General features: G+C 40.4%; 1 protein-coding gene across 2 annotated transcripts in view; it reads left to right on the plus strand.

Moving 5' to 3' along the window:
• Positions 1-7297, plus strand: part of poc1a (POC1 centriolar protein A) — a 30760-nt gene extending 23463 nt beyond the window's left edge. For both annotated transcript variants that reach the window (XM_028405998.1, XM_028405997.1), the window contains one exon: positions 6054-7297. In XM_028405998.1, coding sequence (XP_028261799.1) covers positions 6054-6164 — 111 coding nt within the window. In that variant the 3' untranslated portion in view covers positions 6165-7297. The remainder of the gene's footprint in view (positions 1-6053) is intronic.
• Positions 7298-16795: the final 9498 nt, after the last annotated feature.

A 16795-nucleotide genomic window follows, 5' to 3' on the forward strand; every position in this document is an offset into this window, starting at 1 on the left:
TAAATAGGAAAAAAAATCAGTTTTTCTTTATCAAAACAATCTATCTTCTGACTGGTTGAGTGTTTAATTAAAACATGTTTTCTATTAATCATATTCTATATGATTATTTTAGCTCTAGCTTGTTGAAAGAGTTCTTTAATGGCGATGACTGCCTTAACCCATCATAGGGCTGCATATGGTGTCTTGTGTGCTATATTTGATTGGGACCAAGGACATTTTTAATTTATAAATTTGTTTCTTTACAGTCATTGCTTCAGGTTGTATTCAGACAGGGATAACTTCCATCCAAGTATTTCTCTTTTTTCAGCCTTTTTCCTGTAACATATGATAGTAAAGAGCTTGGATTGAATGTAATGTACAAGTAGCTTTCAGCATAGACAGCAAATAATTTACAGCATTAGTAATGGTTGATAAGGAAAAGGGGTTAGGGGAAGAAGAGGCAGACGAGTAGGAGATGGAAGGAGGTGAATGAGACGGAGAGAACCTAGATGTTTGGTGTATGTGTGTGTGTGTGTGATACAGTGTTTTAGCTGCAGGTTTGTGCAGGAAAATACATCATTCATACAGGAGTGCTAGCAGCACTCAGTGCCTCACTCACTGATAGTAAGTGTAAATGCTTAATGGCCTTGCAGAGATACAGACACACTTCTTGTATGTGTGTGTTTCTCCTGTGTTGCTTCTCCTCTGTTTCAGTCCAGCATGTGGGAGCATTTAATATTTGGCTCCAGCTGCCCAGCAGCTAGTCCCCTCCACAAGTACTTAGACAGTGAGGTCAATACCTTTATTTCTGAAATAGACTAAAAACATTTGGGTTTGACATCAAAAGATAAATATGACACAAGAGATGAAGATGTCAATTTATATTCGGGGGTATTTACATCTGGATCTGATACACCACTTAGAAGATGGCACCTTTTGCTTGAACCCACCCAGTTTTCATGCGAGCAAAAGTACTGTCCAATTACATTGATTGTTTAAACAATAAATAGCACTGAATGTCTGCGCTCAGTTTCAGATTCAAAAACAGGCAATTGTGAAGTTAAGAGAAAATAAAAAATCAATCAGAACGATTGCACAATCATTGGCTACAGCCAGTACAACAATTTGGAATGTCCTGAGGGAGAAGTAACAGACCTCGAACAGGAAGACCACAGAAAAAAAGCAGCAGTTAAACAGAAACAATTTGCAAGTTGTGAAAAAAAGACACTAAACCAATGATTAGTGACATCAGCAACAACCTCCAGAGGGCGGGAGTGAAGGTGTCACAGTGTACTTTCTATAAAAGTGCAGAAAATGCAAACCACTCATTATCAAGACGAATAGGAAGGCCTGGCTGGAATGTTCCAAAAAGTACAGAGATGTACAAAGTTTTATGGACTGATGAGACATTCATCTTTACCAAAGTGACAAAATTGGCTAAAAACTGGAGAGAGAGTGGATCTGCTTATGATCCCAAACACACAAGCTCATCTGTGAAACACAGTGGAGGTAACGTCATGGCTTGGGCTTGCATGGCTTCTTCTGGGACAGGCTCATTAATCTTCACTGATGATGTAACAGCAAAAAAATGACCTCAGAATTTTGCCTGCCAATTAAAAGCAAGATTCAACCAAACTGAAGATTCAACCTTCATCATGCAGCAAGATAACGACCCAAAACACACTGCCAAAACAACAAAGGAGGAGGAAGTGGAAGGTTTTAGACTGGTCAGTGTCAATTTCTGTGCTATCCTCTAAGTGGTGCATCACATCCAGAAGTAAATAAAAGCTGAAATGTTGTCAAACCCAAATGTTTTCAGTCTATAGGAAAAAATTAATTACTGTTCCAATACTTTTGGGGGGGGACTGTAGCTAACCCCTCCCAGGAGGTGGTGCCAACCTTTTTTTTGTCACACCTACTGTACCCCAACCCTGATACCAGAGGCATCAGGTCTGCTTTTCAGCTCTTTTATTGATTCTTCAGTTTTAGTTTATACAGTCATACATTACTGCTGCCCATCCTCTGGAGTTTCATCTGACAGAGCAGCATTATTTATTCCTGCATTATCTTTTCCTCGGCAGTGTTTTTCAATATTACATCTCTTTATAACTGTAATAGTCGAGCAGACTTAGAGGGGAAAATGATGAATTATTCAACATTAAACTGAAGCTTCCAAAGCCTCGGTGTGCTGTGTTAGCTGATTTTCACATCTCAGCTTCCATTCTCCCTTTCTTAGTCTCCCCCTTTCCCTTAACTTTATTTTTAAGTTGTTGTTTTTTTAAATCAGGTCACACAGATAACGTGTCACGTTTTCTCTCCGTTTCCAAGCCTGAAAAAAAACAGATAACATAAAACTCACCACATATATCATATTTTTCAGCTTACGCTGTCAGTGAGAACGTATTTATCTTTTTTAGACATAGATGTATGTATACAAGCAGCTAAATAAAACTGGCAAGAGTGGAAGACAGATTTGGATTTAAGCAGACGAGCTCACAGTCAGATTACACCACAAAAGAAGCCTCTTCTTCAGCTAAAGTCATTCATTTGAACCTTAGTATGTGTTAATGTGTTTATCTCTCTCTTCTTCCACACTCTCTTTTTTAATTATTAAGAATCTTGAATGAATCTTTGACTCACCTTCATTTACTGATTCAAGTGCAGTAGGAGCTTCTCTTTCTCTGTAAACTCATTAACACAGGGAGTTACGAAATAACTGTAATTCCCCTAAATTACTAGATTTGTTTGTTATCGTTGTGTGTGTGTTTGTGTGTGTCAGAGTACATAAAATGAGATATGATTCAGTACACAGGAATCTTATTCTTAAAAAGGGGAACAAAAAGGGAATATACTTCTTCGTCCTCTGTTTCTCTGAATGTTTTCTGTAATGATTTTGTGTTGCAGGATGTTTAGAAACCACTCTTTACTCAGTAAATGTATCTTGAAGATTTCCAGATTTTCTTGACAGTACTCATCTCTGTGTAAAATGCCAGTATCTAGAACTTACACCACAACAGGCCACTACATGTTTAAAGTGGAGCAGGAAACATTTGGCAAAATGTAACAATTTTTATTTTAAAATGGTTTACCTTAGTGGCATCTTTTTTTTTAAACTCATCAGAAAAAAAGCAGAAAAAAGCAAACGTTGCCGCTGATCAGCAGCACCAGTTTTGCCTCCCTTTGACTTTCAGGCTGTTGTAGTGCAGGTCATACCAAAGCTGTGAGACTTTGAAACTGAGGCCAGTAATGCTTAGGGCAAGAGAGAGTATAATGTGTTCTGGAAAGAAAAGAAAAACAGCTCTCTCTATTTTTAGGAGCATAAAGATTTGGTTTCCACTCCAGATGAAAACTATAGGCCTGTATAATGTTGCTGCCGCCTGGGGACACGTGAAGAAGCACACACACAAAGACACCAATAGCTAGCCGGGCTCAGGAATGGGTTGCCGTATCAGGTTGGTGAGATAAACAGGGTAGTATTGATCTAGAAAAAAAAGAGACAGGAGGAGGGAGGGAAAGAGGAAACACAAGTGCTCATATGATGCACGGATAGCAGAGGATGTTATCTAGCTTGATGGTCCCAAAGAAAACACTACTCGCCCACACATAATTGAATCTGTGTGATGTGTGTGAGATAATGGAAGTTAATCTTTTTCAGTTCCTCATTATCACAAGTTTGTTTGTTCATGTTTAAAATGTGTATTTCTAATAAGCTCTAGATATTTGCAGGCAGCATCACAGTCTGTGGGCTACACAAATCAACACAGGGCAAGCCCAAATCCCTTTATCAGATATATCCTAAATGAATTTTAAAAAATTACTGTACAAGAGAGTATGGGTGAGCTGAAAGTACTGTGGGTAGCAACGAGTCTTAACATTAAGGGATGCTGCACTTCCTGCCTAAGGCTTTCCATGTATGCATGGGATGCATTATACCTGCCGATTACCATTTAATGCAGGTGCTACATTATTTCTGTGACTGAAGACACCCAGACTGAAATATTATTTTTGACTTCACATGTCATCTTATTGAAAGTTTGTGCCACAGCTCAAAAAATTGTCTGGGTGGTCCTGGATTGAGTTAATAGTACCAAGAAATTGATGGTTTTCATCTTATACTGGGAAAAAAAACCCACATATCTCTGGCTTTGTCTGGTATGTCATTGTTACAGCCAGTGTCCTGACTGTATCAAGTGACACTCAAATGATTATAAAGACAGATATTCCTGAAATAGACATAAAATAAGAGCAGGAGCATATTCATTCTGCAATTCAACCCCTTTTAAACATATTACACCAAGATTTAAATACTGTACTGAGTCTCTGTGTGTGTTGGATATATTTGTTTTGATACAACACTCTTCTGTGAAAGTCTTTTAATTGGCAACTATGAATTACCTTTTGATGTCTGTTCATCTTCCTCTCTGTTGCATCTCATCCACAGCTGGCTGTGGTTTGGTAAATGCTCGCAGAGTGACTCATCACTGCACTGCTTTCTAGCAATTTCAAAATTGCACTCACTGGCACAAGGAGAGGCATACTGTGCAATTGCAGGTCAAGACATGCTGACACACTTGCATGCTCTCACTAGTCCAAACCTGGGGAGCCTCATCTATTTATTGGGATTGTTTGTTGTGCTTGATTATTCAGACCTTAACCAATTTTTTCATTGCCAAGCACTACCATCCAAAACTGCTTTTATAGCTGGGACTGTGTTTGTCACCAGGCACCATAAGCTCAGAAGTGTCTGAGACAGAACTTTGACCACTTTAGTCTTCCTAGGAGAAGTCTGTGGATGCTCTCGTTCATCCAGGTCAGAGTCATGTCCAAGAGTTTAAATCGAGGCAACTAGACTCAAAGATTGTTTTTCTTTAAATATAAAAATTGCCTTGATTTAAACAGGAGAAGACTTGTTTAAAATATTTATGCCATGTCATGCCTTATGCATAAAATGTTGTACTCACTTTAGAAACCTTTTGAACCTCAGAGCCAGTATTCAAATTGAAAAATCTGTATGTTTCATTGTTTTTTTTATATAAATCCTCGTGACGTTCTTCAACTTTCTTAGTGAACCAGATAGTTCGGCAGCCTGGTTTATGGTGCAGAGGTGTCACTTACCTGCCTCAGCTATGGTTACAAACTTCCAGCGGCATTTAACCTACGCTGCCAGTTTTAGAAGGTTGTAGAGCAAGGCACAATGAGCAAAGTTCAACTACAGAAATGGAAGAAGCAGTCTACTTGTAGAATTGTGTTGTTATAAGGTTTTTCAGATCTTACACTGGCCTAACAATGGGAACAAATCAACTTTTTGTATTTAAAAAGCATCTCTTATGCATAGAATCCATGATTGCTCATGTTAGCCTTATTGTTGGGAAGCTGATGCTAATTGAAATAGTCTCAGGTTTCCTCCTATATTTAGTCTTTCTGGCTGTTGAAAGTGTAAATATGCTTTTTCTGTGGAGCAAAAGGCCTCCAGTTCTTGTTTTGTGATTTAATGATGTTTCGCCTTGACTGCAGAGCCTCTGATAAAAGAAAAGACAAGAGAGCCATTTGTATACTCAGTGATATGTTCCTGAAACTGGAATTTACACCTGGAAGCCCCTCTGATTTACAGGCTCGGATGACACAGTGCTCAAAATTTACGAGCAGAAATCCACAACAAACACTGTCAGTGTTAGAGGATGCTGAGAGGAAAAGTATGTCGCACTGTGATCTCACTACCCACACATGCCCGTCCTGTATCGGAAAGCGACTTTCTTGTGTTCGCTGCGTGCGTAAGTGTGTTTATGCAACTGTGTGAGGGAGAGAACAAGAGAGAGTGCGTGCCAGACACAGAGACTCTAGTGTTTGCAGCTCAAGCAGCAGATTTCTCCACGATAATCAGCTGGATTGTCTTGCATGCACAACATCTGTCTCAAGCACACACAAACACAGCCATTATATAGTCATTACTGTCAGGCTGATTCTGTACAGCCCTCTCTAACATGCTCGTTCTCTCTCATCCATCTCCTTCCTTCCCCGTTTTCTTTCTTTGTCTTGTTCCTCTCCTCCTCTGTCCTCACTCCTCCTGCCTCCAGACTGTTTCGATCTTGGAGCAGCGGCTGACGCTGACAGAGGACAAGCTCAAGGAGTGTTTGGAGAATCAAATGGAAATTGGTCTACACATCCAGAGAAGAGACGAAGCTTAAAGATGGCCACTTCAGAAGGAGGTTGAGTTGTGGTCACATCAGCAGAACCTCACACCGATGCTGTTAGATCACACGTATAGTAAGAACTGAACCTTAAATGCACACTGAGCCTTAATGTAGATGTACTGCGTCTGGTTATTTCACAAAGAGATATCAGAGGTGAAGGAGATAAATATGAGAGAAGTTTCTCTACAGCAGTGCTGAGAGCGCAGTCCCATTTCTGCTGACAAAGGACCTGCCGCTACTACTCATTGTGTGTGTGTGAGAACGATGGCGGCCTTTACAAAAGTGGCTGCACTTGCAAGGGACCGCCATGCTTGCCTTTGCACTGTGCATATATTCTTTTTTTTAAATCTCAGCAAAAAAAAGTCAAATAGTGGCACATTTAAAGTGGCTCATTGAAAAGGATTCGATGTTATTTCTCTCACAGTTCTTCACGCTTTTCTTTCTTCTTCTGTTATTAGTCATTGTATCAACTGCTGAGCCATTACAGTGCCTTGATCTTTGGCCTAACTTGAAGAAACTTTGCAACATCCAAATCTGAGCACATTTTTATTTTTTTGAAAGGAACACTTTGTTCAATGCAGTAGTTAATACTATCAATGAACCCTAGCAATGAATTGCTGTAAATGTGTTCAGCAGCAAAATGTATCTGAGACTCAAATTAATAAAAACATCTTAACTGGTTAAGTTTAGCCGGGGGCTGCTGGAGCCTATCCCAGCTGTCAATGGGCAGGAGGTGAACAGGTTGCCTTTCTATCACAGAGCACTGTCTGCTATATGTAGAATATTATCACCACTTTTCTAGTGGGATGATAAATGTTGTTTTTTTTCCACTTCCGTCACTGGTTATGTTACTTCTAAATTCAGAGATGCATATTTTCTTTGCTCATCTTCCTCACCAACAGCATTGGTGAAATCGAAAAACATAGAAAGACATTGATTTTTAAAGGTAGTTGTTAACACCAGCCTGTCTTGATTGCTACTTGAGTCAAATGTAGTGGTTTTTAGAGGGGTTTGAAGGGTAATTAGGTGAAGTTATCCCTTCGTATCCTTTGTGTGAAACTTTCACTGCAAATAAGTCCTGGTGTACATTCTTAATAAATGTTCTTCACTCTCAACTTTGACTTAAAAACCAGTCGACAAACTGATTCAGTCCTCCTTCATTGCTCTGTGTTCTGTTTATGTATCAGTCGAGTTTGTTTTCATACTTGCTGCCAAATCAGTGACGTAACCGGGTACTTTAAAGAGGTGGTTTTTACGCTCTGGTCCACTGAACTCAAGCAGTCACCAGAGGAATCATGACTTTCCTGTCTTTATTGTCCTCGGCAGTGATGTTGACATCATGAGCTGTGAGCTGTGTCATCCGTTGCTCACGGCGAGTATTTTTCAACCCTTTCTTTGCCGACTTTTGAGTGATTTATTACAAAGGCATGGAGGTGGCTGCAAAGTACACCTGCCCTACTTGTGTCCAAAATCCTTATGTTTCACCCCCCAAGTAATTCACGTAACCCGAGCACTGATGCTGGATCAGTACTTTTATTTTTAGACGCTTCAATGAAAATGAGCCAGAGGCTGCGCTTAAACACAGACTTTGATTTTTGAAAGAATCAGTTTCAGCAAAAGCCAATGCTATTCATTCATTTTTTTACTTATTTAACCAAGTGAATAATGTCTAAATAATATGTGTGATGAGTGATACTGAGGTTTTGTGTTGCTCTGAGAGAACAGCGGGGTGAACATTTAACGACTGTTTCTTTAAGACCCGGCTCAGGCTCTGCACTGATGGAAAAAGAAGAAAAACAAAACCGGAATTCTGGAGCTGCACTGCCGGGCCCACTCTCTTCCTTCCTGTCTGGGGCCCGTGGATACACACACACACACACATATATATATATATATATATATATACACACACACACACAGTCCAGCCAGAGAAAACAGTTCCCTTTACTATGGGCCTCAACCAGACGGTCTGCCAGGAGCCCTAGTGGAGGAGAGGAGGGGCTAAAAGAGTGGGTTCAATAACTGCTAAGCTTGGTGTGAGTGTGTGTGTGCGCGTGCATGCTGGAGTATGTCTTTATTTGTGAGGACCAAGTTTTGTTCTTTAACAAAGGCATTGTTGTAAAGTGAGCAACATTCTTGCCGGTCCTCTCTTTCAGTGTTGGGCTGCCACAAGCATGACCTGGTTTTAGAGCTAAAGTGATGTTCTGGTTTAAGATTGAGCCTTAAGGTGAACTCATCAGTTGAGAAATCCTGTATGAACAATACAATCCTGCTAATCTACTTGCAGCTTCACCCTTCAGAATTTACTCCTCTGTGAACTTTTCAGCTTGACAAAACAAGACATCAGAGAAATGACGTTAGTCTCTTGAGAGGATTGGATGGTCAGTTTTTGGCATTTTATTGGTCTAATTATTAATCAAAAAGAGAACAGATAGAAGTGAGTTCATGCAGGGACTGGCTCATAAGGACCTGGTTCACACAAAAGCTACATTTTAAATTTTAGGGAAGACAAAATAGTTATTCATGTGATAACTTTCTAAAGCTGTAAAGCATAATAACAGAAGTTTGGATGCATTTTTTGGCAGCACTCAAACTTTTCACTGAAAACTTCATTTTATAGTACCTGTTGTGGATGTAGCTGTAATAATGGATATAAGGAATGTCCTTACAAGTGTAGCTTAAAAAATATGTGTGTGTTTGTGTGCACAAGGAAGAAAGAAAGGGGAGGACAGAAGAGCAGGCTGCTGTAATATGCAGCCCATGTGTGGCCAGATGTGTGTGTGTGTAGGAGGGGGGTTGGTGATCCTATGAGGAGAACATCTGGTTATGTTTTTCCTGGTGTGCTGTGGTTGCCGCTGCCATTTGCCTGAGTGTGTGTGTGTGTGTGTGTGTTCTTTAGTGCTCTACTAGTTCAGTGTGTCAGGTCCTTGCACTCTTATGCTCATCTTGGCTTTTTGTTTGCTCAAACATGTTTGTTTTATGAAACAGAAATGATACCTGGACGCTCTGATGGCCTGTGCCATGTTGTAGCAGGTGGAGGCCGAGCAGCAGACGCATGGTTTCCCTAAAATATCCATACGCCAGTGTGTTTTCTTAGAACTAACCATTTGTGTTATAAATTGACTGTTCTGACCGTAAACACTGAAATAGTCATTTCATCAGTACAGCGGTCATTGCTTAATGAGCTACCAGGGAACTGGAGGTTTTGTAGTTCTAGGAAATAAATGAAAGGCGATGTGATGATACTAAAATACTCAGAACATTCATGAGGAAAAGGCAGAGAGTGACATTGTGAGTGTTTTGGCTGGGGTGTAACAAAAGTTTCCAGTGAGTCAGGTGCACTGTAAGTTTTTACAAGCTCAGTGAGATGTTCACAAACACAGACAGCACCCTATAGACAAAATAACGTAAACACTCTGTGTAAAAATACTCTGTGGAAAGTTTACTACAATTACAAACACTGTGAAACAATGAATTATGTCACAGTTTTGAAGAAATGATAGAATCAATTAGATAAGGTTTTTTTTATAAATGTCTTTTCTATGTCGTTTTATAGCTGAGACCATCTTAACCAACAAGATCAGTGTTTATACACATCAAGCTTTGGGATCAGACGCCCACTTTACTGTATTTAATGAGTATAGCAGCAGTTTGTTCTAAAGCTTTTCCAATGTTTCCACACCACTATGTTTATTTGCCCCCTTGTTGTTTCAGAGGTGATGATAGACTCATTACATGGCCGACATGTATGTAAAAAAAAAAAAAACCTGTGTGTCAGTTTTATGAGCGACTTTGTGAGAAACTTACTGAACGATGTTCACATTACCAGAATCAGAGGAGGAGGAGGTGCAGGTGTATAAGTTTTTCCTCAGTCCTGTCATGTCTTTTCTGACCACTTTTTCTGGATTTTGGCAAAAGGTCTCCCCTTTGCCTCATTTCCTGCTTCACTCCCTCCTCACCCCCTTGCTGCCTCCCACTTCTTCCCCCTCTGAGACTGAGCTTGATGGCTGAGGTTTTGGCGCTCTGCTCCTCCAGCCCACGCTTTGGCTTCTGCTCCAAAACCATCTTTTCCATTGAATCCCAAAGAGTTTTTTTTTTTTCGTTTTTTTCTTCTTCTTCTTCTTCTTCTTACAATGACAATACAACTAGAAAAGGGTTTTTAATTATGTTGACCAACTGGCCTGTTATGGCAATCTGAAAAAGGAGCAGGAGTTTATCTAAAAGGTAATTTCAGCTGCCCTCTTGTCTTTCATCCATATGTGGATTCATTTCGGTAAACTGAAACTATACTATATATAGTATATATTCACATCTGCTGCACATGAAGGATTATCTTTCTGTTATACAGATCTATAATTTGGATTCACTAGGTCTGTTCTAAGAGTTTGATTCCATGTAAGTCAAACTTCTAACTTCTTCTCTAAATCAGCACTGCTTCTGAGCAGGTAACACATAGGACACACATCGCACACGCTTCAAGTTGTGTAAAAGTGTGATGAGATTTTACAATTAGTGACCTACTTCACAGTGGACCAACCCATAAAACAAACCTGCCAATATATCGAAGAACACCTGCTCCCTGCACAAAGCCACTCCTCACCTGAACCTGTAAAGGTCCGACACGCCCAGCAGGTAAAACTGCCTTTTTACCAGGCAAGGAGCTGATTGCAGTATGTTGATTTACAGAGATGTTTAAAAGGTGCACATGCAGTGCACATATAACCTGAATGTCAAGATTACTTATTATTTATTAGTTATAACGAATTTTACTGTCGAGCAAGAGTTGATTTATTTAAACATCATTAAATGTGATCTAATGATTTCTGAGGTTTTAATTGTTACTCTCATAACGATATCAGCCGCAATGTTTACAGTGTGATTGATGTTAGGTGTGTCCCTTTCAATAGAGTTGACATTTACTAGATATTCTCATCAACTTGACATTAGCCAAGGGCACGCGGTTTGATATAAAGATAACATGGCAGGCCGCAGTTAAGGCTTAATGTGCTGCCAAATGCTTTGAATCATTCAATCATTTACAGTGGCTGTTACAATATGGACGATCAGGAACGAGCCGCGGTGTGTAACGAAGTCGTCAAATTCTGAAAGTTGGTGCACTGCACACTTAAAATAGCAATATTTCACCCACATTTGACATACATTATTGAAAAAATATAACTTTATACAGTTCTATATGAACGATTCTGGGAAAGTAGTACATTATTATCAGTTGATCTTTGATCCTAAGTGAACAGTGTTATCAGATTTGATGAGCTCTAAAGCGGTAAAACCTTCGCATTGACATGACCTTTTTAATCTATTGAAGCATAATGACATCAGCTATAAACACCTGTGAAGTCATATTGTCAGTTTTATCTAAGAACCTGTGCACTTGAAGGGGAAATCCAGGTTTGTTTGGAATACTACTCACACTCTTGTGTCTATTTCACTGTAAATGTCAAATCCAAACTTATGTTTCACATCCACAGTTTGAAAAGTTTTACTTTATGTAATAATCATGTAGTTATAGAGTCTTCAGATTGCTTTAATTAGTGCCATGTTGACGGTCTGCTCCTCTGGGAACGTGCTGAGCTGAACGAGGAGAAAGTGAAACTCTTGTGGAGATAGAACAGATTGTTACAGCGTTATTCGGCCACCTTTGACCATCGTTCTTTACGGCCCTGCCTCTGAGCTGTCACTGTAATATAACAGGGTGAGGCTAAAGGTGTGTGTATGTGTGTAAGAAAGAAAAAGAGGAGTTGAGCACCGTGTTAACATACAATGACTCACCACAGTGCTTTTACAATCTGGCTTGTGTAGGTACAGTGTGTTTGCCATGCAGGTTGATTAGATACAGTAGACAGGGTAACAGGCGATGTTAAAAAAGATTTAAATGTTTAAATAAAGAGGATCTTTGTTGCTTGTGTCATGTTTAGTTCAGTGATTTATTCAACCCTGGGAACAAGATCAGTCACATGTATGTTTTTTGGAGCTTTTCCAGGCTGAGAGAGCAGCAGAGCGTTTTTCAGGGCCGGTTAGGTGACTCAGGTTTAGGGTGGATTTCTTCCATTAACTCCTGCATGGATGTAACATCCGCCAGCTCCATCAGCCGGCTGTTCCACAGAGAAAGTAAAGTGAGAATGCTTCAGAAACTATTAAAAGTTTGTTATTTAATCAACACTTGATGAGCACAAACTTCAAAACTGTAGAAGTTCTTCTCCAGAATGCACACTTGTACACACACACACACACATTTCTCTTGGCAAGAATTGTTCTGAGCATCTTGGAGAGTTTTCTCTTCATGTGATCTCAGTGGACCCCGCGGTGTTGAGATCATCCATCTGCATGCAGGATTTGAGACTCAAAGTCTGGACTCCGTGGTTCAGATCCAGCTATTTGCCAGCCTTACTGCACTCACACACTGATGTGTGAAGCGAACCTCTCAAAATACATGGAATGATTGGCTTGTACAGTATAAACCAGTTTCTCACATCCTCATAGATCAATTGCCTGACATACAGTATGCAACACATTCTCACGAGCACGTGGCACCTTTAGTGGTTGCCATTGCTGGCTGCCGGTAGAACACGCACATGTTGTAGACAGGTGGGACATATGTCAGAAAATTGTTTGGGAAAGGTAATATTAAGATCTACTACAAATAGAGGACTGGGCTGGATGTCTGTGTGTCCTACGTTGGAATGTCTGTATGTTTAGATTTTAGCATCACAAGAACACGTCTGACAAAGCCAAATTCTGTCGAGTTTTGCTGGCTACCATGGTGACGGGTTTTGCCCTGACTGGGCTAATTTAAATCACCTCAAAAAGTTTTCTCCGTAAACCTGTAGAAAACTAAATTCATAAACCAAACATATGAAGTTATTGTTCTATTCCTCACATTGTCTGCGTTTCTTCTCAGTGTGTGTGTGTGTGTGCTGTGACAGCCTCACTGTGCCTATTTTTTTTCCTTTCTAGTTTGGCCATTAATAATAAATTCAACTGAGTGACTTCTGTGCAGCTTAGAGTTCACAGCATAGGCACGTGCTCCTAGCTCTCTGATTATTCCACACACACATACACACAGACAATATTCAGAATATTCACTTAAGAGACACACACACAGCCACACTACTTGGACACTCTCTCTCTTTCTCTCTCTCTCTCTCTCTCTCTGGTTTCTTAAAAAAATTATGACAGCCATTGCTGACAAACATCCACTAAAGACATGAGCAGCAAGGCTGGCTTTTCTTTTGCCTGTGTGGATACCAAACACTCCATCAAATACCCCATAAAAGACGCTTTGTACAAGTGTTATTAAGTTATTTGTAAGTGTGTAAAAATATGATCGTTTGAACATTCCTTTTTGCAAACCAGTGGTCTACAGTCTGAAATCCAGCTTTTACATTCTTGGTGTAATAAGAATGTGAAAACTTTACTTAAGTTAACCAGTAATCACTAACTATACCATACCTCAGTACTTGCATATGTCTGATTATTATCACCACCAAAGAGCAGCTGAGCACAGACAGATGCAGGTCCTTGATCCATTTTCCAGGCCTGTTTGTGTGTGTGTGTGTTGACAACCTGTGTGTTTGAAGGCACAGGAAGCAGCAGAGGAAATGCCAGCGTCAGCGTGGGAGAGGGGTGGCCACCTCACTCCATCACTGAGGTGAGTGGGTTTAAACCACAGTCTGCCTTAAAGAGACCTCAGACAGAAACAAAAGGCAGAGCCTGTTGTGCCGAGTTGGCGAGTTGTTAGATTTCTGTAGGTAGGACTCTTCATCAGGTCATCATCAGGGGCACGACCAGGACAAAGCGTGACAGATTCCACACGTTACGTTTACATCTGTAAATCTGTAGTAATGTAATTCAAACTGGAAAACATGAAGTCTAAATGTCTCTAGTTGTCCTGCTGACTTTTCTGAGTCCTGGAAACAACCCAGAGTAATTTTCCAGGGATATGAGCAGATTTTCTGCTTTAATAATCATCAGTGTAATACTCTTCATGGGTAGGAAAGACCTGAGGGCTCATTGGGATCCTCTTAGCTTTACATCCTATGTAAGAAGTGCATTTTTTTTATTGATGTTTATTGAAGTCAAACTAAGATTAAAGGCCTCCTCACAGCCACTCTTCACTTTTTTTTCTGAATCTTGAGGGGGGGGGGGCTTAATTCCCCCAGGTCACAATAACCATGAACTGAGCTACATGTCACACCCACATCCTCACAAAAAAAGCACCACATCAGGTTGATAACACATCCACTAGATACGACACATGGTTATATTTCTGCTATGCCAACGTACAAATATTATGTTACATTTACGTTAATGGAACATATTATTGTATTGCCCTGCTTGGCTGAACGTTGAAGAATTCGTGAAGCCTGAGGGAGAAAGTAGGTGCATGCAACACAGCGGAATTTCACTCAGGAGTCTGTGGTTCAAGTCCCCCTGACACCACAAGTAGTTTTGTTTTCACCTGCTGTCACTGAAGCTGCTGGTTGGACCCTAAACAATGTTTGGCATTCTCATCCAGAGAAACAATTCAATTCAATTCAGTTTTATTTATATAGCGCATATTACAATCAGACATTGTCTCAAAGCGCTTCACAGGAACCCCCCTAAGAGCACTGTGGCAAGGAAAAACTCCCTTTAAGAGGAAGAAACCTTGAGCAGGACCCGTCGACTTAAGGGGGAACCAGTCCTGCTGCTAGTCAGAGAGGATGAGGGAGAGAGAGAGAGAGAGAGAGAGAGAGAGAGAGAGAGGATGAAGGAGAGAGAGAGAGAGAGAGAGAGAGAGAGGATGAAGGAGAAAGAGAGAGAGGGAGAGAGGAGCAAACATGATACAAACATGATACAGTACAGAGCAAACATGACAGCAAGATGAAACAGTGATTATATTGCAATAGATATCTATATATATCGTCGGTCCATAAGTAGGAATAGTAATTTGATAGTAAAGATGAGCAGCAGGGGCTAGTGAAGTCGATGAGCACAGGAGAGACTGCAGGTCAGTATGCAGGTCTTGAGACCTGCAAAGAGAGAGAGCGAGAGCGAGGCACAGAACTACAAGGAAGAAACACTAATGTGAAGGACAGCAACAAAAGTTACAAAATGTTAAATGCGTTAGAGACTAATTCCTGATATTTCGATTTCAAATCCAAACCTTGATTTACGAGCCGTCTTCCCGCACAGATTTTCACCTCTTCTGCGGTTTGGATGTTAAATCGTCCAGACGTTTCTTCCTGAGGGACAGAAACTGTTCTTCGTCTGTTCTGTTCCTCTAAATCCCAGCTAAGACAACACCTCCCCTCAAAAGGTCATCACATAATAAGATTTATCTTCGTCCTTGTGTTTCTTTGTTCTGCGTGGATTCGAGTTATATTTTTGGTACGTGTCTTTTTCAGATTCAGAGGACAGCCCTTCACACAGACGACGACGTTCAGCTTCCAGATTTACAAGCGGGACTCCTCTCAGAACTGTGCTTCAGAAAATTACATTATCTTTCTGGAGTATAGATTTCTGATGGAATCAAGGACTCTTCAGTGTAGCAGAAGGAGAAATGGTTTTCAGCAGTGGAGGATGGCTTACATTGCATATATTGCTTTTTTTCATAAGTGTTCTGTGCTCTCATGTTATTTAGCTTCAGTACTTTTGAATATCAGAGCAGTGGTGCAGGGACGAGTGTGACACACTGACTAAAGCTGTTGTGAAACAGGAAACGTTAAGACATAAACACGCCGAAAGCCCCCGTGCTTTCCAAACTGGCAGATTAAAGACATGTACGAGCAAGCAGTTTCACAACGGTGGACGAAGAGTCCGATGAGATTACGACTTTTTGTGTTACAGATCCATATCAACCCTTAACCGTTTGAAGGAAATAAAAGCTCTGCAGTCTTTCTCAATCAGCTTCTTAGTATAAACACTGAGTCACTGGTGTGAAGCGGGACGGCTATCGCTACGTTAAAGGAACAGGTTACATATTTATGTGTTGTGACTTTGTTAATGATAATGAGAGTTTGTTTTAATTAAAGAATGATGATGTGTTGTTAGCAAATCTTGTTCCAGATATGATCTAACCACACACACACTGTCCACACCCACACTCTGTGGTGATGATGATGATGATTATGATGATACGTTTCTTTTTGGTTATTAGACAAGTTGTGAGCTTTTAGGTTTCACAAAATCTTGGCCTCAGGTTAATATAGATGGAAACAGCCTCAATATTTTTGTTTGTTTTCTGAGGGGGGTGTCATGGAACAACAAGAAGGTTCTTGGTTTGAATCTGTCTGACCTTTGACCTTGCATTCTCCTCTTGTCCAATGACAGCTGGGATAGGCTCCACACACCTGTGACCCTGTAGTACAGAGAAGTTAGCCAGCTAATTCATTTGGGGGCGTTGCCTGTCTGTGGTACCTTTTGATCCGGTTGTGGTGACTGTCTGAAACTACAGTGTGTAGTTTATGTGTGTGGAAACCTGGAGCGTCAGCAGGAATGGAAACAGTCTGATTGACTGTGAATTACAGTGTGGACTCATTCACAGGGGTTAAGTAATTTAGCTTGGTCATAGAAACACGGATTTCTGGAGGACACACTCGGCAACTCCATCTGTAATGTTGTCT

This window comes from Parambassis ranga, chromosome 5 (genome assembly GCF_900634625.1).
Source record: "Parambassis ranga chromosome 5, fParRan2.1, whole genome shotgun sequence".
Classification (NCBI taxonomy): Eukaryota; Metazoa; Chordata; class Actinopteri; family Ambassidae; genus Parambassis; species Parambassis ranga.